The sequence below is a fragment of the Hemicordylus capensis genome, chromosome 1 (assembly GCF_027244095.1).
Source record: "Hemicordylus capensis ecotype Gifberg chromosome 1, rHemCap1.1.pri, whole genome shotgun sequence".
Classification (NCBI taxonomy): Eukaryota; Metazoa; Chordata; class Lepidosauria; order Squamata; family Cordylidae; genus Hemicordylus; species Hemicordylus capensis.
Window position 1 is genome coordinate 348,052,338 of NC_069657.1, and position 27,534 is coordinate 348,079,871.

Here is a 27,534-nt window from a genome sequence, read left to right on the forward strand (position 1 = left end):
CCAAGGGAGAGCTTTCCCTTCCAGATGTTTTTGTAATTTTTTGTAACTCTAGGTCAAGCCATTTCAGAAATATAAAAGGGTCCTCTTTTTCCCTAGGGGAACTTCATTATTCCCTGCTAACTTGGCAAAAAGGCACCTTTTAACATGGTGTGGTTCTCTTTATTTAGCAGGGGGAGAGTAACTAGCCGTATCCAGCCCCAGCACAGTACCTCCAGTGACTGTTGCTGGTGTCTACCTTATGTTTCTTTTAGATTGTGAACCCTTTGGGGACAGGGAGCCATCTTATTTATTTGTTATTTCTCTGTGTAAACCGCCCTGAGCCATTTTTGGAAGGGCGGTATAGAAATCGAATTCTTCTTCTTCATCATCATCATCATCATCATCATCATCATCATAGGGCCCCTTAAGAGAGTGGCACATGGACCTGGACCCCCAGTGCCCCGCTTCAGTTTCACTACATTGCTTTGCTTTGTTCATTTGAATTTTTTTTTAACCACAGAACATTCTCACTGTTTGGGTTTCCCTCAAATTTCCACAAAAATAACAAACAACAAATAATAAAAGTTATATTGCGTGTTACTGAAACTGTTCTCAGAAACATGTCCCACCCTTTGAACTGGCTGCTTTTTGTAGTTATAGCTTCCTCATGCCTCAGCCCGCAAGGACTCTGATCTTATTTATATCCTGACACCAGAGTGATAATCGCTTGACTTGTGCTGGGGTGCACCACAGCAGGAGCAGAGCTGGAAGGGGAGAGAACAAGAAGAGAACAAAGAGGTACAATAAGTGTCTGAAAAAAGAGAAATGTCTTCTGCTAGGGAAACCAACTTCAGTAGCAACAGCAAGATGGAGCTGATGGATTTACAGACAGGAGAAATTGTTAAAAAGAGTACCCTTCAGAAATACAAGATACTCTGTGCTGTAAGTAATTTTCTTTGCTTACTTGAAAAGTTTGATGTGTTTAATGCTTTGGCTGCTCAAGTTTCATGACATTTAACATTATAAATATCCTCGGTTTTTCCATAATATTTATTGGGAGGGATCTAAGGATATGACTGCATGGATAGACTGTAGCCCAGAGCTAGAACAATGATTAACGTTCTTGTCTCACACTTTGCTAAAGGGCAGATTGGAAACCTGAAACTTTCAAGCTTAAATACAGTTGCAGAAATCCCATTACCTGCACTGCAACATAGATTCTTCAATCTGTAGACATTATGCAACCCTTTTAAAGACTTTTATTACTGCAAAGTTTTACCATTTGCCTCATTCATTGCCTTTTGTAGCCTAGTGATTTGTGGTGGTTATGTTAATAGAGGGGTTCCTGTCATCTAAGATCCTCCAGTCTAATTTAACTGGAGTACACAGAAACAAAAGGATACATATAAAGCAAATTCACATATCATACCCAAGCATGATTTGGTGCCAAGGAAATGAGCACTATTGTTCACACATTTCCTCCCTGCTCTTCTTGTATACTCCATTTCATTAATAACTCCTGGTTTTCAGCAAACCATAGTTTGCCATTACATCCAAAGTGGCAAACTATGGTTTATGTTTGCCCTGTAAACTGGGATTTGTTCCTGGTTTACGTGGCAAACACAAATTATAATTTGCTAGCTCGGATGTAACTAATGAAGTGGATCATGCCATAAGGCAATGGGGAAAAGGGGGCACAGAAGCCCGAGGCCTCATCATGTGACACCAAGCTATGACTTAGTGTTCATATACACCAAACCAGAGTAATCTACACATTTAAATGTGCTGAAGTTAAAATTTGGTTATATGGTAAGATATCTATGTTTCCCCCCCCTAATGGTTCCATTTCCAAAACATATGCTGCAATGTGAAAATACCTTTCCCATGAGCACAATTCAATTTCTGTAATGGGGAGGGAAGATGATTACAAAGATTTCAATGCAGGGGCAATCATTACAACAAGCTTGAAAAGTTTGGTCTTGGCTATCTTTAAGATGAACTTGCCAAAAAGCACTGTATAAAAGCACTTATTAGATTTTTATATTACATAATAACTAAAGCTGTGGATGTCTTCCTTGCATAAAGGAGAACATTTATGAAATACAGTATCAGGAACTGCCTGAGAGTCATAGAGACTATTCTCACGCTGCGGCAACTCATGAGGAGACCCCCGACCGGGAGGCAAAATAGCAGACTCTTGGCTCGGGGGTCTTTCCAGCATGCTCTGCACGTTTGCGCAGAGCATAGTGGAACTCATGGGGACCATGGACCCCCCAAACTCCCAAGCCCCCCACCAGCTCTGTGATAGAGCAAGCAGCCGTGTGGGCAGCCGATCCGGCTGCCTGGGGAGGGCTAATGATAGTCTGCGGGGAGAGCGGGCTTCCCGCTCTCCCCACAAACCCTCTGGAGGCAGGTCTCACCGATCGTGAGACCCACCTCATTGACTCTTTATACAGCTACCCCATGTGGCAGGCTGCTGAACTGCAACACCATTACCTTATACAGCTTTATTTGTTATGCTTTTACCTGTGGGCTTCCCAGAGGCATCTGGTGAGCCATTGTATGAAAGGATGCTGGACTAGATAGGCCTTGGGCCTGATCCAGCAGGGCTTTCTTATGTTCTTAACATGGACCTCTCAGGCCCTGGACTGGCCTTTCTTAACTGGACTAGCTATTGGATCCTTCCTGAAGGACATAAAATGTATCTGTTTGGATTAAGACCTTGCCTCAGTATCAGGGTCTTCTTGATCCTGGTGTGTAGTATTCTGCATTCCTTGTTTATCTGCTCAGTTTTGATCCCTGGCCTCAGCCCTGACTTGCAGTTTGCTTCCTTCCTGTTCTTGGTTTCTGGTTTGTCACGTCATTACTTCTTCCTTGCTTGGCCCTCTCAGTCCCAACTTTAGACTCTGAACAACCTTGCAGTAGCTGCCCTTAACCCAGATGTGATATACTGAGAAGCCTGAGCAGAGGACTGCCTCCCTGCTCTTACATAATGCCCATGCTTCTCTTCATTGAGCAGAAGGGTTTTGTTACCATAGATGAACGTGTTAATTTGTAGTGGAATGGTTGTAAGATGATTCCTCAGCACCTGCTCCAGCATGTGTGACCAGAATGTGCCTGTAGTGTACATACAAGGCATAAACTGCCTTGTTCTACGTCAGTCCATCCATTGGTCTTTCTACCCAGTGTTGTCTACAATGATTAATAGAAGCCAGTATTGGTTTGTCTAGAATAAATCCTGCCAAACCAAGCTTAACTTTCTTTTTCAGATCAGTTTAAATTACTAGCTTAGTGCAGGGGTTCTCACCATTGGATCACCAGATGTTATTGGACTCCAACTCCCATAATCCCCAACCAAAGGCCACTGGGGTTGGGGATTATGGGAGTTGAAGTTCAATAACATCTGGGGACCCAGCGTTAAGAATCTCTGGCTTAGTAGATTGTGGGGATGCTGCAAGTGTAATTTATCTTGATTTCAGCAAAGCATTTGACAATGTTTTCCATGATATTTTGGTTAGCAAGCTGGTCAAATTCAGGCTAAATTATAATATCATCAGGTGGATTCAGAACTGATTAGAAAACCATGTTTAAAGAATGCTTATCAATGGCTTGTCATTAAACTGAAGGAATGTTTTTGAAAGAGCTGCCGCAAGAGTAACTGGGCCTGGTACTCTTCATCATTTTTATCAGTGTTTTAGCTAAAAGCAGAAACATTTTCATGGGGGAAATCCGTTTGAGGAAGAGAGACATGAAGGATCAGTGACATTCTCTGGAGTTGCATTCCATAGTCTTAAGGGCACCATTTACAGAGGTCAGGACATAGGTCCTTTGTGTTTCCAACAACACAATTATTCCTCCTCAGGAGCACCAGTATTACTAACTAACTTATTTAGTTAGTGAGTTCCTCACAGGTGAGTGCAGCCTCAAGGAAGTCAAATGGCCCCTAACCAGCCTTTCCCTGAGTGGCCTGGGAAAGTCCCTGTTCCTTGAGCTATTACAGTTTTCTCTGGTACAGAGAAACGCTAAGGTTGAGAATTCTCAATGAGCAACCTGAAATAGCAGGTAAGGAGCTGCAGTTGAGATACTCTAGCTCTTTGATGTAGAATCAAAAGTGGATTCATGAAAAGAATTCTGTATCTACAGGTATCCCAGATCATGTAAGAAGGTGCAAAGTAGAGAGTGGATGAAAGTTTTATGAAACCAACAGTAAGGCATGCCAAGTCATGGTTCTACATAAGGCTTCTTTATTTAATTTATCACATATATATCCTACCCTTCTTCAGGGCAGAGTACATGCTTGGCCTCATTTTATCCTCACAATAATCCTGTAGCAAATTGTTGAGTAATGACCATTAGTTACGGTCCTGCTTCACTGACCAAAGGCCAGAAAGTTATGTTAAAAAACCCATCACAAGTACAAAATTGGGGATAGAAGAATGAATTATTAATAACAACAACAGTACAGAAGCTATGAAGAGAGGTGGAAAGAGCAGTTCTAGCTGTGAGGGAGGCTTTTAATCTAGTAGACAATTCACCACACTGCCTGCGTTTGTGCCTGCATCTTTTCACTCCTCTTGAGGAAGAAGGTTAGGCACTGGCCCTCTTCCACACATCCCTTGTGACTCAAGGACAAACTCTATGAGCTGTGTCAGAATAGCTCTGAGGGACATGCTCCGTGAGGTAAGGCTGGGATACCAATAAAGGGAATAGGAAATTTGGAGATGGACCTCCTACAAGAGGATGGGTCTGCATCTGGTTCTCAGTTTTTGTGAAAGAAATTCCAAGTATAAAAGGGAACTCCTTACTTTTCTCAAGCAGTTGTGTAATACAAATAAAGCAGCTTAGCTTGTAGAGTTTAGCCCTGCTTTAAATGTTTAAAATGAAACAATGTCCTCATAGTTAGCAAAAGGAAGAGATTGACTGCAATTACATACATACCTCGTATGGAGTGAGTCCCATGAATTTCAAGGGGAATTTCAAAATAATCAGGGATAAGATTGCAGCCTAGCCTAACCATGTTTACTCAGAAGAAAGTAAACATTATTAGTACCGCAGCTTTAAACATATCATCATCATCATTTATTAACATTATGAACATCATTATTAGAATTATTTGTTCATATTCAGTGGTCATGAAATATAATTACTACTCAATTTATTGGCCTTTTTCAATGTTCACATATTAAGTGTTGCACAATACAACCACATGCATAATTATTAACAGCTTAAAACATCACAGCATATCCTGGAGATCAGTACAATTAAGAAGTGTATTCTGTAAGAGTCTGTGCGGCTCAAACCCTAAGCATATTCAATAGGATTTACTCTGGAGTTTGTGTACCTAGGACTGCACCATAATATACTGTTACGCGCTCGTTCCACTTTCCTGATTGCTAAGGAGTTCCAGGGCAGTGCTACAGAGTATAGATTGCTGAGGATCAGAGAATATTGGAGGCTTTTGGAGTCTGTGATATTTGTTTTATTTACAAATATACAAGCAGAGCACAGTGGAGACAATTACTAATACGAGCAAACCGTGTAGCCTGCAATGGATTTTCAGAGAGTAATTAGTAAAGCCCTGTCACTCAATTCTGCATCTCAGTCTTTATCTCACCCCCCGCAAAACTTTTAACATTCTCTGACTCCCCTTATCTGCCTCCACCGCCCCTGCTTTTTTTTTATTTTGCTCTTTGAGAGAGTAGGAGCAACCCATCTTAAATAGCTTCCATTCATATATACACACCATTTGTTAACGGCATATGCAATATTGTCCACAGTACAATGATTATGCAATGTTGTCCACAGTATATATGCATCTACATTTTTTGCCTTATAATATCTGTTTTGGGTGGTTTTGGTTTTGTAGGTTCTTTTTGTTTCTTTGGTAGTTGTAGCACTTGGACTTGGTTTGGGACTTGGACTGAGAAAACCAGCAACACCACAAGGTACGTTTACTATAACCTCAGTTCACAGCTGTCAAAACTGTTTAAAAGTGGATATAGTAGGTCTTAGACTTGATAGGAATATGACTTCAGAATATGGGGTGCTGTGGCCTATATGACTGAATGGACTTCAGAATATGGTGGAGGATATGATTCAATGCTCCTCCATATAATTCCTCCTCCCTTCCATCAAGTTTTGTATATGGAGAGCTTTTTCCAGTATGGAAAAACATTCAAACATCTCTTCAAACAAAGTTCTCAAAGAAAATTTGAGAAAATTTTTACACAGAAAAATAAATCATACATAAATAAGATGGTCTCCAGCCCCCAAAGGGCTCACAATCTAAAAAAAGCTTTACCACCTCAGTGAGAACTAGGCCATAATTCATTTGTTGAAAAGGAGGCACATGTATGATTTAGGGTTCAGAACATAGAACTGAGACATCAAATGACAAATCATCATGAGGTAGTGTAAAAGATGGAATTGAACAGATTGAAATGGCCCTTTTATAATTGTTGCAAAAACAAGATAAGTATTATTTTGCACTAGTGCTAAAAAGCATTACCAAAGAAGTTGGATATATATAGTTCTAGGTATTATTTTGGACTGCTACCCTGTAATATGAGTCACCTAATGGCGCAGTGGGGAAATGACTTGACTAGCAAGCCATAGGTTGCTGGTTCGAATCCCCACTGGTATATCGAGCAGGAGTGATATAGGAAGATGCGGAAAGGCATCATCTCATACTGTGCAGGAGATGGCAGTGGTAAACCCCTCCTGTATTCTACCAAAGACAACCACAGGAGTCGACACCGACTCGACGGCACACTTTTTACTTTACCCTGTAACAGGGTAGTAGTTTGCAAGATTTCTTAGAAGTACAGCAGCGACTAGCCACAATAGCAAAATGGAATGTCTGGGGCTGCTTTAGATGATTTGCTCATCATCAGTAAGGCCACTGTGCAAAGAGGAGCAAGGGAATGTTACATGTGTGTGTGATTAGGGCTGCTCCAGATATTCCATTCGCACATGACCGTGCAGGGGCAGGGAGCGACAGCACATCCCTCCTCCATTTCACACAATGGGCCACAGCACACAGTCATGCCATCTGAACTGGCCATATGTTAGCAGGTAAATTTTAGAGACAAATAGTATGGTGACCCTACTTGTGAACTCTTAGAAGCATCTGGCTGGTTGCTGTTGTAAACAGAAAAGGCAGCTCTTATGTTATATTTATTTATTCATTCATTCAATTTATTTGAATAAATTATATATACATACACATACACACACACACACACACACACTCTCTCTCTCTCTCTCTCTTTCTGCTGTCTCTGGACTCAGTGATGTGACCAAATTCCAGTGAAGTGAATGGGATTTAAAGCCATAGTTAAGGGGTTGTTGAAATGAGACCCAAACATACTTCACTTTCTGTGGATTGCACTATATATTGAAATATGAAGCCTGTCAGAAGAATGCTTTTTACATTTCTTTGTGAAGATTGTTCAGCATGTAATTTATAATCAGCATATGGTCCTTGCTGAACCAGATTATGAATGGTTTAAATTATGAAAGCTATTTTTGCAACACAGAGCACTGAGTTCCCATAGTTCAGAATGATCTGAAAAATAAAGCCTCATCAAGAAAACTATGATCATGTTCAGAAAATCTAAACTGCCAAGATAAGATAAGGCACATGAAAAGCCTTCATTCACATTTCTACCCTATAATGATGAAAAGCCGCACAATGAATGATTTAAAATACAAGAAGACCTACACAAGCTAATCATGGAATGTTGTGTTCCTAACACATTGTGCCAAAGTTCCTGCTAGTAGGTGAAATGAAACGACAGAATCCTTGAAATGCCAGTGCTTTCATACTAAACAGTATTCTGATCAAGAACATTTGATCATTTATGGAGGTATGGTTCTCCTCCTGATATGCAGATAACAGCATTGAATTATCATTTTTGATTGATCTCAAAGATCCTTCAACACCCCTGAAAAATCTTCTTGAATTATTCACATCTATTCTAAATTAGATTAGAGAAGTAATGTTGAATAGAAAACCATAGCTCCTTGAGCCTCAGAATATGGGTCGGATAAGTAAGCCTATAGTTCCTATTTTGATGACACACTGGAATATGATTCATGCATTAATCTGGGCGCATAATGGTTGTTCCTAATTATTGCATTCAATGCCACCTTTACTGTTTTTCGCCTGTTTTTCACCAGTTATATGTGGGTGCAACCATGTAAGAAAGGCATAACTCTGTGTGCTATGGTGCCTGCATAGCTATGTGCCTGCATAGCTCAGTACACAGGTGATTTAGGAGGGCTTTGGGCATTTTAAAAGGCTGCAATAGAGGATTTAACTCTCATGCCATCTTTTCATGCCTCTGGTGTTATGGGCAAGAAATGTTATGCATTTCCTTTCTGCTGTGATGTGTGTGAGCTCCATATGCAGCTAGAACTCATGCATCCCACTGTGCAGAAGATGCACATGAAAAAGGAAGCACGTGCCACTGTGAATGCCACTGTGAATGTCTGCAGTTGCCCTTTGAGTCCATTAGTATAGAAGTTTCAAGTTCTCTTAAATGAGAGGAAAGTCTTCCAGATGTGCATGGTCATTTCCCTATGAGCAGACTCCAAGAAGATATGAAGAGATCTCTACATGTTTCGTTCCTACTCAGTTTTCTTTGATTCTTCCAGTGAGCTGCAAATACAGATGTAATGAGACATTCATTAAAGAGACAACTGGCTGTAGTTGTGATGAGAAGTGTACAGAACGTCAAACCTGCTGTTGGGATTATATGCCTACCTGTGTTGAACCAAGTAGGTGTGATCTTTATATCCAGATGTTTTCATTTTAGACTAAACCATGTTTTTTTGAATCAATGTGAGCCACCCCTAGGAGGCATCAGCAGTTTTGGCCGGGGAAAGAAGAAGCGGAACTTTCCTAGCATATATTTTATGTATGTCTTGGTTGGGTCAACTGGCAGAAGAGATTTTCATGCTTGCTTACTACAGTCAAATTGATCAGGCTGCTGTTATTATTTATTTATTTATTTATTTATTTATTTATTTATTTAATTTTTCTACCGCCCTTCCAAAATGGCTCAGGACGGTTTAAAGTCAAAACCATTAAAGTCAGTTAACAATTAAAACAGAAATTATAAAACAGCGTAAAACAACAACAGTTAACAGTTAAAATAGCAATTAAGCAATCAGAACAGCTTAAAAACCCTGAAAACCAGGTTACAACATTAAAACCAATTACAACTATTTAAAAACCCTGGAAGGCCAGGCCAAACAGATAGGTTTTAAGGGCTCTCCTGAAGACCTATAAAGAATTCAAACTGCGGATTTCTGCAAGGAGTGCATTCCACAGTCCAGGAGAGAAGGCCCACTTCTGAGTCGCCATCAGACGCACCAGTGGTAGCTGGAGACGGACCTCTTCAGATGACCTTAACATGCAGTAGGGATCACGCAGAAGAAGGAGCTCTCTGAGGTAACCTGGACCTAAGCTTTTCAGGGCTTTAAAGGTAATTACCAGCACTTTGTATTTTATTTATTTATTTATTTATTTATTTATTTATTTATTTATTTATTTATTTTTACATTTCTATCCTGTTCTTCCTCCAAGGAGCCCAGAGCACTGTACTACATACTTGAGTTTCTCCTCACAACAACCCTGTGAAGTAGGTTAGGCTGAGAGAGAAGTGACTGGCCCAGAGTCACCCAGCTAGTATCATGACTGAAACATATCGGCAGCCAGTGTAGCTGTTTCAAAACAGGCATAATATGATCTCTCTGGGTTGCCCCATAGACCAATCTGGCTGCCACATTTTGAACTAACTGAAGTTTCTGAACTACATACAAAGGCAGCCCCACGTAGAGCGCATTGCAGTAGTCAAGCCTGGAGGTAACCAGCTGGTGCACCAGTGTTCTGAGGCTGTCATCCTCAAGGAATGGACGCAGCTGTTGAATCAGCCAAAGTTGATAGAAAGCACTCCTGGCTATAGCCTCCACCTAAGATACCACGATGAGGCCTGGGTCCAGGAGTACTCCCAAGCTGTGCACCTGCTCCTTCCAGGGGAGTATAACCCCATCCACCACAGGAAGAACTAACTCACCCCTCAGATTCTGAGCCCCTAAAATGAGCACCTCCGTCTTGCTTGGATTGAGTCTCAATTTGTTATTCCTCATCCAGCCCATTACTGTCTGTAGGCAGGCATTTAGGGAATGAACACCATTTCCTGATGATACAGATGAAAAGGAGTAGATTTGGGTGTCATCAGCATACTGGTAACACCCAGCACCAAACCTCCTGATGACCTCACCCAGTGGTTTCATGTAGATTTTAAAAAGCATTGGTGACAGAATGGAGCCCTGAGGGACTCCCTATAACAGCTCCTGTTTTGAGGAGCAACTTTCACCAATTTCCACCATCTGGAATCTACCAGAGAGATAGGAACGGACCCACTGCAAAGCGGTGTCTCCTATCCCCAACTCCCCCAGGCAATCCAGAAGGATACCATGGTCAATGGTATAGAATGCCGCTGAAAGCTCCAAAAGAACCAACAGAGTCACACTCCCTCCATCGATTCTCTGGTAGAGGTCATCCATCAGGCCGACCAAGGCTGTCTCAACGCCATAGTCTGCTCTAAAGCCAGCTGAAATTGGTCTTGATAATCAGTTTTCTCCAAAGCCGCCTGGAGCTGGTTGACCACCATCCTTTCAATCACCTTGCCCAACCAAGGGGGATTGGAGATTGGTCTATAACTATCCATCGCTAAGGGATCCAGTGAAGGCTTCTTAAGGGGAGGTCTAACCATTGCTACCTTCAAACACAGAGGCATCCTAACCTCCCTCAGTGATGCATTTATGATATTAACTAGGCCACCTCCAACAATCTACCTGCTAGAAAGAAGCACCCAAGTTGGACAAGGATCCAGAGAACTATTGGTAGGCTTCACCTCCCCAAGCAGCTTGTCCACATCCTCAGGAGTCACAGATTGAAACTGATCCAACCTAACACTGCAAGCGGGTTTTCTGGATACCTCCTTCATAAATAGTGGAGTCCACTATTGCAGAAATAGTGGAGTCCACGTCGGCCCGAATACAGGAGAGTTATCCTTCTGAATAAGCCAGATCACAATGCAATGCAGATTGTAAATTACTATTGTACTGTCAGATCTAGAGCTCTAGACCTGACCTGGGTCAATGGCTACCACAGAGCTTATTATGTAAGAGGCAGAGCATACATTATAGTTGTAATTGTCACAGGATACCTGCTGAAATTAGCCTCTCTGTGTTGAGTAATCTTCACCCTGGCATTAATATTTGTAAGTAATTGCTATGTGACCTGTATCTATCACCTCGTGAACCTCTCTATATCATACTTCATAATCCTAGGTAGGAGGTGGACATGTTGATGTAACATGTGATGTGATGGAGGCCAAACACATAAAGAGTTTTTGTAAGTTTTGTGGCCAGTGGTGTGGAGATTGCTCATCATGGGGCAGGCCATTTTCAAGGGATCCCCAGGTGGAAAACCTAGGCTGCCCTATCTGAGTCTCCTCAAAGACATTTCAGCCAATTCAATGTCCATTAGATATACATAATGGTAGTTATAACCTAAAAAGCCTTAAACAGCTTAGGTCCTGGGTATTCAAGAGAATGTCTTCTTCGCCATGAGCTCCATCACCCATTGAGATCATCTGGAGATGTTCATCTGCAGATGCCACTGGCTTCTATGGTGGATACTCAGGGATGGGGCTTGTCTGCTGCCGCCCCTTGGCTTTGGAATGTGCTCCCTCCTGAGATGAAAGCCTCTCCATCTCTGTCAACTTTTTAAAAGGCAGTTAAGTCATATTTGTTCATCCAGGCTTTTAATTAGATCTACAGTTGTTAACTTTTAAAATATTGTGTAATATTTTAAATTATTTTAATGTTTTGATATTGTTTTAATTTGTATTTTATTGTAAACTGCCCTGAGACATGAGATTTGGGCAGTATACAAATATTTTAAATAAACAAACAAACAAATAAATACAGAATTATATTTTAAAAGGAACTCTTCAGTTTCTTTGTTTAAGTTCTTTTAGGACACTTATTATACACAAATTATTTGGGTCTCAAAAGAAAGTTCATTTCCAGAAAAACTCACATTAGGAAACTAATTTTAGATGGATATTTTCAGCCAGCTTTAATGCATCTATATTAAAAGAAATATCATATTTTGTAGCTCAGAGTTGGTCTTGCAGTAAAGCACGCTGTGATGAGACACGGATGAGCAGAAGCTTATGCTCTTGTTCCCAAGACTGCTTGGAGAAAAAAGATTGCTGCACGGACTACAAAAGCGTTTGCAAAGGTAAGGCTAGTGGGACCAATACAAAAGTATTTTCATACACTACTACTGTAGATATTTTTCCAGAAACAAATAAAGGTTAACCCTCCATATAAAGTAAAAATAAAAGAGAAAAATTGGAGCGGTGGGTAGGGGGCGAAACATGACTGAGTAAATTGGGACATTTAAGTATTTATTTAATTTAATCAGGCTCTGTTGTAGATAAAATGATGTACTGAAAGAATTAAGTAAAGCTTACTAATGGCATAGTGGGGAAGTAACTTGCCTAGGGAGCGAGACATTGCTAGTTCGAATCCCCACTGGTATGTTTCCCAGAATATGGGAAACATCTATTTCCGGCAGCAGCGATATAGGAAGATGCTAAAAGGCATCATCTTGTTTAGGCTTGTGCACGGAACCATGGAGCTGCGGTCCGGCACTGGGGGGGGGCTCTTTAAGGGAGGGGGGAGAGTGTACTTACCCCTCCCGCCATGTTTCCCCTGCCGGTGCATTAGTTTTGGAAAGCTTCGGGGGCGGCAGGATACCTCCCTGCCGCCCCTTCCCCCAGTCGTCGGCAAAAGGCTTCAAAAAGCCTTTTGCGCGTGCACACGTTGTGCGCGCACGTCATGTCTCTGCGATGCGCATGTGCACGTGACACGGAGACGTGACGTGCGCACGCGCAAAAGGCTTTTTGAAGCCTTTGGCCGACAACTGGCGGAAGGGGTGGCAGGGAGGTATCCTGCCACCCCAAAAGCTTTCCAAAACTAATGCGCCGGCGGGGGAAACGCAGCAGGAGGGGTAAGTACACCCTCCCCCGCCCTTAAAGAGCCCCCCACCCCAGTGCCGGACCGCCAAACCACCCTCATGTCCGGACCGGTCCGGAGGCCTTCAGAATGGCCTCCTGACCGGTCCGTGCACATCACTAATCTTGTTGCGAGGTTCAAAACAATCTCATACTGCGTGGGAGATAGCAATGGTAAACCCCTCCTGTATTCTACCAAAGATAACCACATGGTTCTGTGGTTGCCAGGAGTTGACACCGACTGGATGGCACAACACACACCAACACCTTAGGGGTAGGTTAGGGATATTTTAACAAAGAGGTGCAATATATTCTTTAATCAACAATAATCTTGTTGTGAAATTTTTACCCTCAATTGGTTAAAAAAAAAGTCTTGCTGTGTGGGATAGAAATGGTAAGAGATTGTAACGAGTGATAAGACAAAAATGGTAAGAGAGTTGGATAGAAATAGTAAGAGATTGTAAGAGAATGGCATGAGGGCATAATTGCCCTCAGTCCAGCTATTTTTTTCCAGAAAAGAAGCTTTGATGAGTGCAAGGAACAATTTTGTCATCAAAGGCTTCACTAGCTATCAGTTTGAATGAAAACAGTTTGGTGTGTGTGTGGAGCTGCCCCATGTATTGAAGTGAGTGAGACACACATGGGGTGGGTGGGTTGGTCAGCCAATTAATTCAAACACTGAGCAATACAATCAGGTGTTGCTTTAAAAAAAACACCCTCCTATTAAAAGATGTATGTGCTGCCAATACAAATTGCTCTTTGTATGGATGTTTTTACATGCTTCTTTTGCCGTCCTGCTTCCCCCCCCCCGCCCCTTTGACCAGCATTATTAGCCCAGCCCTGTGCTAATTCCAGCATAGTGGCTGACATCCTCACTAATGGTGTGGAGGCACAGTGTACAAAGTGCCTCAACAGCGTTCGGTAATGCAGAATTGTGCTGCATGTGCATGGGCGGTGGGATTTTTTGTTGGGGTTTGTAATTATTTAGCAAAACGCCAAAAGAAGCTACCCACTCCAGTTACAGAGTAGAGTGCTGAGTTTAGCTGTTGCAATTATTTAAAGAACACGCATGGAGACTGTTGTACAATCTAAACTAAATAGATTTATTGGTGAAGTACATTTGAGATAGGAAAGACCTAGTCTTATCTATCATCTGTTGGACGTTCTCTCTGGTAAGAGAGACCCTTTTTCGTTATAGCAGAGTGCACAGAGGCACAACACAGCGGAATTTAGTTAGGCATGCATGTATGCTGAGAGTAAAGTAACTTGGAACCAGTTCATAGTTTCAAATCAATATAAGTAGTATTTATTAGAGAACTCCATTCTAGATAGGAAAGTGAGGAGTTAGGATCTCTAATCTATCTATCTAGCTGGATGCAGATGGATTATGCATCTCTGCACACATGGTGCAGGGGAGAGGAGCTTGCATGTTGCAAGGTAGAAGGAAGGGAAGAGGAGGGAGAGAGGAAGTGACAAGGCAGGAAGTAAGTAAGTCCCTGGGATTAGCAATCTACATTCCAAAGGGATAGTGTCAGAGCAGTAGAGAAGGGATGACCAATGTCTTGACCCTCTAGCCTTCTGACTCACTAGTCTGTCCTCCACTGTCTTTGAGACAAGAGACAGCGCAAAGTCCTTCACTTCCAACATCATCTACATAATGGATAGGCAGGGAGAGAGAGATGTTCCCATCGGCTCTCTAAGAGGAAAGGAGGAGGACTGACTCACTACAGGAAGCACTTGAGGAGTCCAGGCAGGGGTCATAGAGTAGAGGCAGCGCAGGGACAGATAAGGAGACCCTCACTAACTACCTCTATTCCCAATGCCCCTAGTGGTCATTAGGATAGTTGGTGCAAAAGGTTTATGCACTGGAACTCCATCTCCAACATTTTTGCCAACTATCCCTCTCTCTGGAAGCACTCTCTGTGCCCTGGGGGCTGGGCGGGTAAAGGGGGGCAGGTCCCTTAAATACTGTTTTTAGGAGGTTACAGGACATGATTTAGCTAAAATTGGGGGGAGTCGAGAGATGGAGCTTGGGAATTTCATTAAAGATCCCCTACCTTTTCCCCATAATTTGAGCACTAAATACAGGGGCATTTATTCAGAGATGTTAAAGCACTTTTCTGAGCTTTCCTCAGAAGGTCATATTGCTGCCCTGTTTGTGTGAGCTTATTATCTTTAATCATTTACAGCTGGCCATGCAAACAGAAACAGATTGCTTCAAAGAGGGAAAAGGAAAGGGGAAGGAGTTCAAGAAATATCTTCCTCATTACAATAACCTCCTCATTTTGTCCTTTTCCTCCCTTCAGTTGTTAACGAAAATGTGTTACTGTTTATGAGGGTCATGTAGGCTTTCATGATGATCAAAGGAGAGGCTAAGAAATGGCTCTTTCCCCCTTTCTCCCATTTAAAATGTATCTTTTTGTACATGCTTTGCAGGAGAAACAGCCTGGCTAAAAGAAGTTACATGTCCCTCTTTTGACACTTCTCAGTGCCCAGCAGGGTAAGGTTAGGTTATTCACCACTGGTTAACATACACTGGCTATAAACATCTGTAAATCTATTGTTGTGTTACATAAATACTCAAAGAAATGCTCATTTATTGCAAAACAGCATTCCAAAGCTGACATAGTTTAGATGATTCTATGTGAGATTCATGCCAGATCACAGTAGTCTGTGATCCAAGTCCATGAATCATTACAGTTACATCTCAGCTTTGTGCTGTTTCTAATGGTATTTTCATAGTTATCATTTGGCTATCATGATGATCTAGTTTGTGAACTGTAATTACTCTTGACATTATTATTGCAATAATTTCTCCTTTCCTGAAGCCTTTCCAGACTGCCAGGTAGTGTGAGAGGAAGTGGTCTAACTTTGGATGACTTAGGAAGAGAGTGGTTAAAGTGGAAATACATGGAAATAAAAGTTTTCAGGCATAATTTGGAGTAAAACTGGGGCTATTCATATTCCTGTATTTTGTGAAATTAGGTTTTATGAAGTTAGGTTCCTTAGGTTTTTCCCCAAGCAGAGCTTGTTCATACTGCATGCTCTCCCTGTCATCCTTCTGGTCCATTTGTTGGCCAATGGGGTTGCAGAGGAAGTGAGCTCCCCGCCTCCTTCTTCATATTCAGGTGAACAGGTAGAGAAGGAGCAGGTATGCACACATAGATCCTACATTCTTTTAAACCTTTGCTATTTTTAAAAAAATAATATAAGTTTGACTAAATAATAATAATAATTTGCCGTGGGTCTTGTGCAAGGCTGCCACTGTATCTCTCTAGCCAGCTATGAGGTTTTGTTTTTGCTTTTTTAAACATAAAGGTCAATGGAAAATTCAAAAACCTATGGCAAATTGATTTTAAAAAATAAATAAAAATGCGTCAGGCTTTTCAGGAAAGAAGAATTTTTAAAATTAAAGGGGGGGGGGGATAGAAACGAATGCATGGAAGTTGATTCCAGGACAAAGGAAACATGTCTGCCTAGAGTGCTATCATGTCAGCAGACACTTGGCAAAACCACACCTCCATTTCATCTTGATCCACTTTATTCATCAGAATCATACTTCGCAGAATGACGGGGTATCCCAGGAAAATGTGTTAGAAAGTACAACTATTTTTGGACACAGATAATCTAAGTTAGGTTCCATCTGTAAAAATAAAACCGGAACAATTTCACTTACTATATGAACAGTACCTTGCTGTCTCAGTATTGAATTTGGGCTAAATCCCATCCTCATATGAATGTATCCCAAGCCCCAGCATGCAAAAGTGCTATAAATGCCCTATGTGGAAAAGCTCCTGCATTGCCTTTCTGAAAGTACTTCCTCTGTTGCTACATTTTGAATTGTCCGAACTGGTGAGAGATGTGCACTTCTTCCTTTCAAGTTTCCTGTGTAATATATAAAATGGGAGATCATACATCTCTTCCCACTGAATGGTATGTGAGCTTTTTGTGTACCTGGGATTAACACATCTCAGCAAAGCAGTGGGAGGGAGGGGGAGAAATACAACTTCCCTTTTAAAATTGATTTGTTTAAAACACGTATACGCTTCCTCTCCAAAGCAAAAAATGATTCAAAAACTCTCAATTTAAAACCATAAACTTACATATAAAAAACAACTCAAGATAGAATAAAACATATAATTAAAATAAAACATATTTCACAGGAAGTACAAAACAGAAGCAGACATATTTCCTCTTCCACAGTATGTTTGCAATGTCTGAGTATATGTGACGCAAACTGTTTTTATTTGTGGATCCAATGTTATGGCCACAAATTCCTGAACTTTCCATGCTGTCTCTCCAAAGAACAATTTAAATGTTCAGGCATTTGGAAACTTGTAGTGAGAAAAGTGGCTTGAGAAGGAGGAATTGCAGCCGAAAAGCAGTGGACAAGGAAAGGATGAAGCACCTCTACCTCCTACCATTTCTAAGGAACTGAAATTTCTCTTCAAACAAATTTGAAGGGTATTTAAGAGTTTCTCAAGGAGAAACAGAAGACAACATTATGGTTCCTACAAAGGAGAAATTTCAAAACATTTCCTCAGATGGTTGCTCCACATCTCAGGGACCTTCATGTTTTGCTTCATGGGTTTGCTCTTAAACTTCAGCTGATAGGCATTTCTTTCAGCACTTCCACCAAACTCTAGCTATTTTATTGCACAAGGTGTTGGTAACTGATAGAGAGCCGGGTCTCACAATCCATGAGACCCGGTTTCTTCGGCGGCTGGATCGGCCGCCCACTCAATTGCCGGCTCCAAGACAGAGCTGGTGGGGGCTGGGGAGCTCGGGGGCCGCACGGCCCCCACAAGCCCCAGTATGCCCTGCGTGAGTGCGCAGGGCATACTGGGGAGACCCCTGAGCCGGGAGGTGGCTTTTTACCTCCTGGCCAGGGGTCTACTTGTAAGTAGGTGTGGCGCGAAGGCGCGGCGCAGCTATTCACAATTGTAAAAAGCAGGTTTGCGGAGTTACCCGCTCTAGAACCACCGGGCTCGCAGCCGATCCCAGTGGTTCTGACGATTAACAAAAATTGGGCTAGGCTCTCCTAGCCCGATTTTTGTTAATCGTGAGAATAGCCCCAGAGAATTTATTTCTAATGGTGTGATCCTAAGCATGTTTATTTAAAAATATATCCGTGGGTTAAGTAGGGCTTACTCTTAGTAAGCTCTAAATAAGGCTTACTCTCAGAATTACAGCTTTAGGCTGTGACCCAAAGCAAACATACTTGACAATAAACTCAATTTTAATCGATGAGAGTTACTTCCAAGAAAATAGGTATAGAACTGCAGTATCTTCCATTGTGAGAAAAATCAGTTTTGACACAACAGAACACTAATTTTGAGAGATTCCAAAAGAAGTAAACAGGAGGAAAATTCCCCTCCCTTGATATTCATAAATATATGAAGAAAAGTGATGAGATTTGAATTTTAAAGGTGTTAATATTGATTTTTTTTTTGGTGGATGTATGATTACCCCTGAACCAAAGGTCAGAATCCAATGGTCACACTGCATACTGATAACCAAGTAATAATTAGCTTTAAAATAGGTTAATGAGTTATAAAGGGATAGAAAGTTGTTAATCTGTTATATATAAGATATATAATATGTCAGGAGATTGCTTTTATATTTCTAGTTGATAGTCTTTTGCCACTTAAGTATTGATAGATTGATTGTGTGTGTGTGTGTGCGCGCGCACACACACACACACACACACACACACACACACACACACACACACACAGACCAACAGAATAAGAATAAGAACAGAATCAAAGCAAAACAGAATCTTTGGAGCACAGTTCCCTTCTTTCACATTCCACTGATTTAAATGACCTGAAAGACAGTGAGGCTATTCTCACGACCAGCAAAAACTGGACTGGTCACAGGGGAGCCCGGTGGTTTACAAGTGGCTAACCCACTTGTGAAACCCTCTCCTTAGTCCAGGTTAGCTAGGTTTTTGGCCCGAATCCTAAACACCCCAAATTTGTTCTTTGTTTTAAATTAGCCAATCCGAAACACTCCAATTTTGTTTTATGTTTGAAATTGCAAAATCTGAATCCAAAATGTTTTGGATTTTAAAAAATGGCCCCAGGGAAAAACTAGTGGTGGGGATGGTAGTGCCCAATGGGTGGAAGCTACCACCCACATTTCAGAGGAATTGGGCAAAGGGCTAGTTTTTGGTGAATTTTTGATGATTTTCCCCATAGGGAATAATGGAGGTTTCAGCAAAAGTATAGTTTCACATCGGGGGGCAGGGGTGGCCCAGAGCAGAGTTGGGTGGGTGGTAGTGACCAGTGGGGGCAAGGAAGCTGCTAGAATTATTTCAAAGGAATTGGGCAGAGGGCTGATTTTTAAAGATTTAATGGAGTTTATGCATCTTTAAAGTTCTTCCCCATAGGGAATGATGGAGGTTTCAGCAGCCCCATAACTGCACTTGGGGGGCACCAGGGTCGCCCAAAGCGAGTGGTGGTGTAGAGCACAGAGGGTGCCAACCATCTCCATGGGTTGCTAACCCATGGGGTACTGGGTTCTGTTGTTTCTGAGGTGTTCTGAGTGTAGATTCTCTGGTAGCATATGAGAGTGGATTCATGGTTTGTCATTGAAAATCTCATATGCTACCAGAGAATATACACTCAGAACCCCTCAGAAACAACAGCATCCTATGGGTTAGCAACCCATGGGGGTGGTTGGCACCCTATGTGCACTACACCACCACTTGCTCCCAGCTACCCCAGTGCCCCCCAGGTGGCGTTATGTGTCTGCTGAAATCTCCATTATTCACTATGGGAAAAACCTTAAAGATGTGTAAACTTCAACAATTCCTAAGAAATCAGCCCTTTGCCCTATTCCTTTGGAATCTGGGTTGTGGCAGGCACCCCTTGGGGCACTGCCATTCAACCCACTGTTTTGCCCCTCAGGTCCCCTTTCTGCCCTGAATCTGTCTCGAAGACATGTGAACTTCAGAAATTCTTTAAAAATCAGCCCTTTTCTCAATTGCTTTGGATTCTGGGTGGCAGCAGGGTGGCAACAGGTAACCATTGAGGCACTACCACCTGACCCACTCTTCTGCCTCCAAAGCCCCCTTTTTGCCCTGAATCCACCCCAAATAACATCAACATTATTTTATTTATTCTATTTCATCAGCCCACATCATCAACAACAGCAGAGCTTTGCAAAGAACCAGGCAGATTTCCAAAGGTCATGCACATCCACATCCCTACCAGAAATGCAATTGAACTACACACAACAGTGTGAAACAACAAAAATGAAATGCACACTGCCCCACGCAGTGTGCACACTGCTCCACTGGCCAATGGGGGTAAAAACACTGCCCCACTGGCCAATGAGCGTAAATTTTACCCTTAAATTTCCTTAAAAGGAATAAGGAAGCAATTGCCAGCAGATCAGCCCATGCTTTCGCTGGCCAGTCTGCAGGCTGGAAGGCCTGGAAACTCAAACAGATGTCAAAACTCAAAATGGAGAATGAAGGAGAAAGACTTTTCGCGATTGCAAAATGGAGTTCTGAAACAGCCCAAACAACAAAATGTTTTGTATCTGAAACAGGGACATTTTTTTTCGGCTACAAAATTTTCTGTTTTGAGCATTGGGTGTTTTGTTTTGGCTACAAAACAGCCGAAATGGCCTGTTTTGGGCACAAAACGTTTTGTATCCGAAATGAAACGCACACTACCCTGGGGTTAGAAATTGGTGATTTTGTCAGTTTTATTCATGAACTTAAATGCCTAGTTATCAAATTAGGACTTATCCACAGTGGTAGATGTGCTATGTGTGAGGGTATGCATCTTCACATAGTGAGGCCATAGTGGAATCTGGTAAGGATTCTGGTAGGGGAATCTGGTAAGGATTCCCCTTTATGAAAATTCCCCTTTATGAAAATCGTGGGGTGGTGGTGGTGGTTGGGGGCGGTGGTTGGGGGTGGAGGCCCAAACCAGGCCTGAAACGGGCCCGAACCAGGCCCACCTGCTCTGGTGGGGGTGAGGAGGAGCCCCTGCCACCACCCGCAAACACCCCAACCACCCCTGCAGCTGCTGCTGGTGGCAAATTTGAGGCCATTCCTTTCCTTCCACCCCAACTCTTTTTATTTAAGCTCCCTGGTCTCCCCTTCCCCTGTACCAGTAAAAGGAAATCCTTACCACATTCCCCTTTACCAGTATGACCTCAAATGCCGCCCCCGAACCAGGCTCAGTTCGGGTATGTACAAAACTGAACTAGGCTTTCCAGTTTTGTAGACATCCCTACAACTGAGACCTTAGGCTTCCATAGAAATGCAGTTGTGATCTTTACTCCTGTTTGTGCTGGCTTTGACAACAGGAACTGGTAAGAATGGTGACACTTTTATATTCTCAACCAAATATTTGCACTAGCAGCAATGCTACATCAATGTATTCTCTTCACCACGGCTACATAACGTGAAAGAAGATTGCAGGGGCGTATCTAGGGGTAGAGCAGGCAGGGCATGTGCCCTGGGCGCCACTTGAAGGGGGGCGCCATTTTGTAAGATTACTTTTTAAAAAAAAATGGCTGCCAAAAAGAAAATGGCCACCGTGCATGCTCAAATGGCCTCTGTGAGGCCCTAGGTCTTGCCAGGCCTTGCAGAGGCCATTTGAGCATGCATGGTGGCCATTTTGTTTTCAGTGGCCATTTTTTAAAAAAAGATTTTTTAAAATGGCCACTGCACATGCTCAAATGGTCCCTGCAAGGCCCTAGAGGCCAGTGGGGGGAGGAGGAACCTTTGCAACCCTCCCAGCCTTTAGGAAGCCCCCTGAAGGGGCTACAGGTAAAATAATAATAATATATAATATAAGTCACTGTACACATATTCAGATTGGCACTATGTACAGAGAATCAGGGCTTGTGAATACTGAGCTGATGCTTATGAGCTAGGATTGTATTCATTTGCTCTTACTTTGCTTCTTGTGATAAGTGAGTTAAATGTGATGTCTTGCTAATATGGCTATTAATGGTGAGTTTGTCTTTGAATCAGTGTGAAATCCTTAATATTAAGGCCCACTGGGAGTTTCTTGCTCTCTTTCGCTCATTTTAACTGTCTTTCTGAAAGACTAGAATATATTCCAAGCAGTGACACAGTTTACTCTGCATATCCTTTAATTATTTTCAGAGTATCTGGGAAAAGTCAAATTCTCCATTTATTTTTAAAACTTATGTAATGGTGATGCTACAATGCATAGTAGAGAATTAGACAGGCACTTCTGTTTAGTTTTCCAAGTACATCTCCACATAGTATTTGGGTATTGCATGAGCCCCAGCATACTCAAATTTGTAGTTTTCCAGCATTTTTTGGTCTGGCTAAGTCCACTGCTAAAATAGTTTTTGAAATATTAAAAGATTAACGAACCTGACTTGTATTTTTCAGCTGATATTATGGTAAAGTTATCTGAAAGATGGGTGTCAGATGCTTGGACAGGGGGGCGCAATTTCAGTGTTTGCCCTAGGCGCTATTTTCCCTAGATACGCCTCTGGAAGATTGTTAGGTTGTTCTTCTCCAAGAAGTATCATGCATCCAATACTAAGCACCGGTACAGTGGTCTTATAGTCAGGGTATAGACTTCTTTTGTTCCTCAGCAACAGTCAGTTTGATAGCTTTGGGATGTTGTCTATAGAGATACTGCTGTGCTAGCTGCATTAGTGTCAATGGCACTCATGTAAGAAAACTCTGCATAAGCCCCTCTAAAATACATAGCAGTTGTGCAGCAGTATCTGGTGAACTATGTACTTGGGGTGCTGTTGAAGGTTGTAATTTTTATCCCCCAGTTAATTAGCAGAGCACTGAAGCTACCCACTCCAGTTACAGAGCAGAATGCAGAATTTAGTTGTTGCAACTATATAGAGAAGACACACAGAGATTCTTGTAGAACTAAATACTAGGCATTTATTGGTGAAGTACACTTTGGATAGGAGAGACCTAATCCTAATCTATAGAACTACATAATGAATGGGTAGGGAGAGAGAGAGATGTTTCCAGCGGCTCTCTAAGAGGAAAGGAAGGGATTCTGACTCTCACAAGAAACACATGAAGAGTCATATCAGGGGTCCATAGAGTAGAGACAGGTAGAACAGCTAGGGAGACCATCTCCAAGCTCTTTTTTAAAAGGGTTTTTTTTTTTAAAAAGATCAGAGTGTACCCCTGCTAACTTGGCAAAGAGGCACCTTTTACCGTGGTGATTCTCTTTATTTAGCAGGGGGAGAGTAACTGGCCCTATCCACCCCCAGCACAGTACTTCCAGTGACTGTTGCTGGTGTGTGTCTTATGTTTCTTTTTAGAATGTGAGCCCTTTGGGGACAGGGAGCCATCTTATTTGTTATTTCTCTTTGTAAACCGCCCTGAGCCATTTTTGGAAGGGCGGTATAGAAATCGAATTATTATTATTATTATTATTATTATTATTATTATTATTATTATTATCTTCAGAGGCGTAACTAGGGAAAAGGGCACCCGGGGCAAGCACTGAAATGGCGCCCCCCACCGCGCCCCCCCCGCCCCCCCAACATACTACATTATACTTAGGTTTTTCCTCACAAGTGCCCGCCACCGCTGCCAAGCCAGGCCACTGACTGGCTACCAGGTGCCAGCAAAGCAATGCAGGGGGGCGCAGGTGGCGCGGAAGGGACCACTCGTGGGCAAGGGGGCACCGATGCGCTCCCTTGACTGCTGCAGCACTGCTGCACTGAGCAGGAAACATTTGTATTAACAAAAAATTTAAAAAATTTTTTAAAAAATTGGTCATGGCGGCGCCCCCCACGTGACCGGAAAAGATGGCGCCCAGGGCACGTGCCTCCCCCCGCCCCCCTATAGTTATGCCTCTGATTATCTTGTTTACACAGTCAGACAGGTGTTATTGACTGGTTTGTTTTATCCAGACATCGAGTCCTTCCCAAGGACCTGGGATGCCAGAATTTTATCATCAATACTGTTGGTTATTATAGATATCGTCGCAAAATATAGGCTGTTCCCAGTAAAGCTGCTTTTTGTAATTGGCTGGTGGTGATTTCTGTGACCCCTATGGTGCTGAGGTGCTCTTCAAGGTCTTTTGAGACTGCACCCAGGGCGCCAATTACCACTGGGATTAATTGGGTCTTTTCTGCCACAGCCTTTCAATTCCCATTTGTAGATCTTTGTATTTGGTGATTTTTTCTATTTCTTTTTCTTCTATTCTGCTATCCCCTGGTATTGCTATGTCAATTATTTTGACTTGTTTTTCTTTCTTCTCGACTACAGTGATATCTGGTGTATTGTGTGGCAGATGTTTGTCTGTTTGTAATCGGAAGTCCCATAATATTTTTACATCTTCATTTTCTTCAACTTTTTCAATTTTATGGTCCCACCAATTCTTGGCTACAGGTAGCTTGTATTTTTTGCAGATGTTCCAGTGTATCATTCCTGCTACCTTGTCATGCCTTTGTTTGTAGTCAGTCTGTGCGATCTTCTTAAAACAGCTGATCAGGTGGTCCACTGTTTCATCTGCTTCTTTACAAAGGCGGCACTTGCTGTTTGTTGTGGATTTTTCCACTTTTGCTCTTATTGCATTTGTTCTTCGTGCCTGTTCTTGTGCATCCAATATTAGACCCTCTGTTTCTTTCTTCAAGTTGCCATTCTTAAGCCATTGCCAGGTCTTGGTGATGTCTGATTTTCCACTTATATTGTGCAAATATTGACCATGAAGGGGCTTATTTCTCCATTTTTCTGCTCGGTTCTTGACTTGTTCTTTCTTGTAGGCCTGCTTTGTTTCATTGGTTTTGAATAGTTTCTCATTCTTGACCATTTTAAGTGCATCTTCTTCACTGTCCTTGATATATTCTTCAAGGCCTCTTTTCTCCTCCTCTACTGTTTGATGGACTTGCAGCATTCCTCCTCCACCTGAGCTGCGAGGGAGGTATAGCCTATCGACATCACTGCGGGGGTGCAGAGCATGATTGATGGTCATTATTTTCCTGGTCTTACGATCAAGCATCTCTAGCTCTGCCTGGGTCCAGTCTATTATTTTTGCAGTGTATCTGATAACAGGTATAGCCCAGGTGTTTATGGCTTGTATGGTGTTCACGCCATTGAGTTTGGACTTGAGGATTTTTCTGACTCTCCTGATGTATTCACTTCCAATTTTTCTTTTAACTTCAGTGTGTGCGATGTTATCAGCCTGGAGAATGCCCAAGTATTTGTAATGTTCTTTCTCTTCCAGGTTCTTGATCTTGCTTCCATTGGGCAGTTCTATTCCTTCTGTTTTTGTTATTTTCCCTCTGTTCTAGGGATGTGCATAAAACCGGTTCTCCCGGTTCGGTTCGGATCCGAACCGGGTCCGAACTGGACCAGGGTGGTTCGGTTTTGGTTTTGCCGAACCACCCCCCCGGTTCGGTTCGGATCCGAACCGGTTCGGATCCGAAACGAACCGGTTCAGATCTCAAAAAATAGCTGGTTTGAAAGGGGACCTTGTGTTCTACCTGCCACCCAAATTTCAAGTCGATTGGACCTTCCTCTGATTTTTGGCGATTTTTTAAAGTTTTAGTGACTTTGGGGCAGTTCGGGGGCATAGCATGGGATCTGGGCAAAAGGAGTGGGGTGGGGTGGTAGTGCCTAATGGGTGCAGGTTACCACCCCAATTTCAGGGGGATTGGGCAAAGGGCTGATTTTTGGTAAATTTCTGAAAATTTCATGTCTTTGGGGCAGATTGGGGCATATTGGGGCAGAAAGTGGGGGCTGGGGCAGAATAGTGGGGTGTGGTGGTAGTGCCTAATGGGTGGAGGCTACCACCCCAATTTCAGGGGGTTTGGACAAAGGGGTGATTTTTTGAGAATTTTTGAAGTTTTAGTGACTTTGGGGCAGTTTGGGGGCAGAAAGTGGATCTGCCCCAAAATAGTGGGGTGGGGTGGTAGTGCCTAATGGGTGGAGGCTACCACCCTAATTTCAGGGGGATTGGGCAGAGGGCTGATTTTTTGAGAATTTTTGAAGTTTGGGTGTCTTTGGGGCAGATTGGGGGCAGAAAGTGGATCTGCCCCAAAGGAGTGGGGTGGGCTGGTAGATAGTGCCTAATGGGTGGAGGCTACCACCCATCCCCAATTTAAGAGTGATTGGGCAGAGGGGTGAATTATGGTGAATAGAAAAGGTGTGAATTCTCATTCTATCATAGCAAATGAGATATTTTTCAATTAAACAACTCTCATGACCCCACTTTCACTTTTTCACACTTTCCTTTACTATGAATAATATGAGGAAGTAATCAATTTAGCACACTTCACCTTATGAAGACAAACCTCATACAAATAAATTCACCATAATTCACCCCTCTGCCCAATCACACACACAGAGAAGAAGCAGGAGGCGGAGTGTGGATTCTATGATAGCATATTAGAGTGGATTGATGGTGTCTCATTGAAAATCTCATTTGCTATCATAGAATCCACACTCAATACCTCAGAAACAAGAGAACCCTGTACCCATGGGTGGTTGGCACCCTATGTGCACTACACCACCACTTGCTCTGGGCCACCCCAGCACCCCCATGTGCACTTATAGGGCTGCTGAAAGCTCCATTATAACTTATTATGAGGAAAAACCTTAAAGACGCGTAAACTTCAAAAATCACTTAAAAATCACCTCTTTGCCCAATTCCTTTCAAATAATTCTGATAGCTTCCTTGCCCACCCTAGGAACTACCACCCACCACACTGCACTCTACGACACCCCTTTCCCCCCGACGTGAAGCTATACATTTGCTGCAATCCTAATTATTCTCTATGAGGAATTCAAAAACACTTAACAATTCACCAATAATCAGAGGAGTGTCCAATTGCCTTGAGATTTTTTGGGTGGTAGGCACCCATGCCTATCTACCACCCACCCTGCTTTTTTGCTCCTAGGTCCTCCACAACAGGGGATATGGACTGGTTCGGGTCCCATTATACTAAATGAGAAAAATAATTAAAAATATTTCAAATATTCATAAAAAATCATAGGGGTGTCTGATTGCTTCAGGGTTTGCATGGTTGTTGGCAACCATGAGTGCTCCACAATAAGAAATAATGGCCTGGTTCGGGTCCCATTATATCCTATGAGAGAAAAATAAAAATATTTTTCAAAAATTCATAAAATATCGTACGAGTGTCCGATTGCTTTGGGGTTTGGGTGACAGGTACCCCTGGGTGCCAGCTACCATCTGACCAATTTTCAGCTTTCTGAACCGATCCGAACCGGTCCGAACCGGTTCGAAACGAACCACCCCCAGTTCGGTTCGGATTCGAACCGAACCAGGGGTGGTTCGGTTCGATCCGAACCGGTTCGCACATCCCTACTCTGTTCATTATTAATGCAGCACACTTGTCTAGTCCAAACTCCATTGCTATATTGCTACTGAATATACGGACAGTGTTTAGCAGTGATTTGATTTCTGACTGGGACTTTCCATACAACTTCAGATCGTCCATGTAC

At 42.5% G+C, this 27,534-nt stretch overlaps 1 protein-coding gene across 1 annotated transcript in view; it reads left to right on the forward strand.

Annotated features, from left to right (window-relative positions):
• The first annotated feature begins 769 nt into the window (after positions 1-769).
• The window catches only part of ENPP3 (ectonucleotide pyrophosphatase/phosphodiesterase 3), a 106,059-nt gene continuing 79,294 nt past the window's right edge, over positions 770-27,534 (forward strand). Inside the window, exons 1-5 of the mRNA XM_053281260.1 lie at positions 770-921; positions 5,846-5,924; positions 8,638-8,760; positions 12,176-12,301; positions 15,516-15,579. Coding sequence (XP_053137235.1) covers positions 805-921; positions 5,846-5,924; positions 8,638-8,760; positions 12,176-12,301; positions 15,516-15,579 — 509 coding nt within the window. The 5' untranslated portion in view covers positions 770-804. The remainder of the gene's footprint in view (positions 922-5,845; positions 5,925-8,637; positions 8,761-12,175; positions 12,302-15,515; positions 15,580-27,534) is intronic.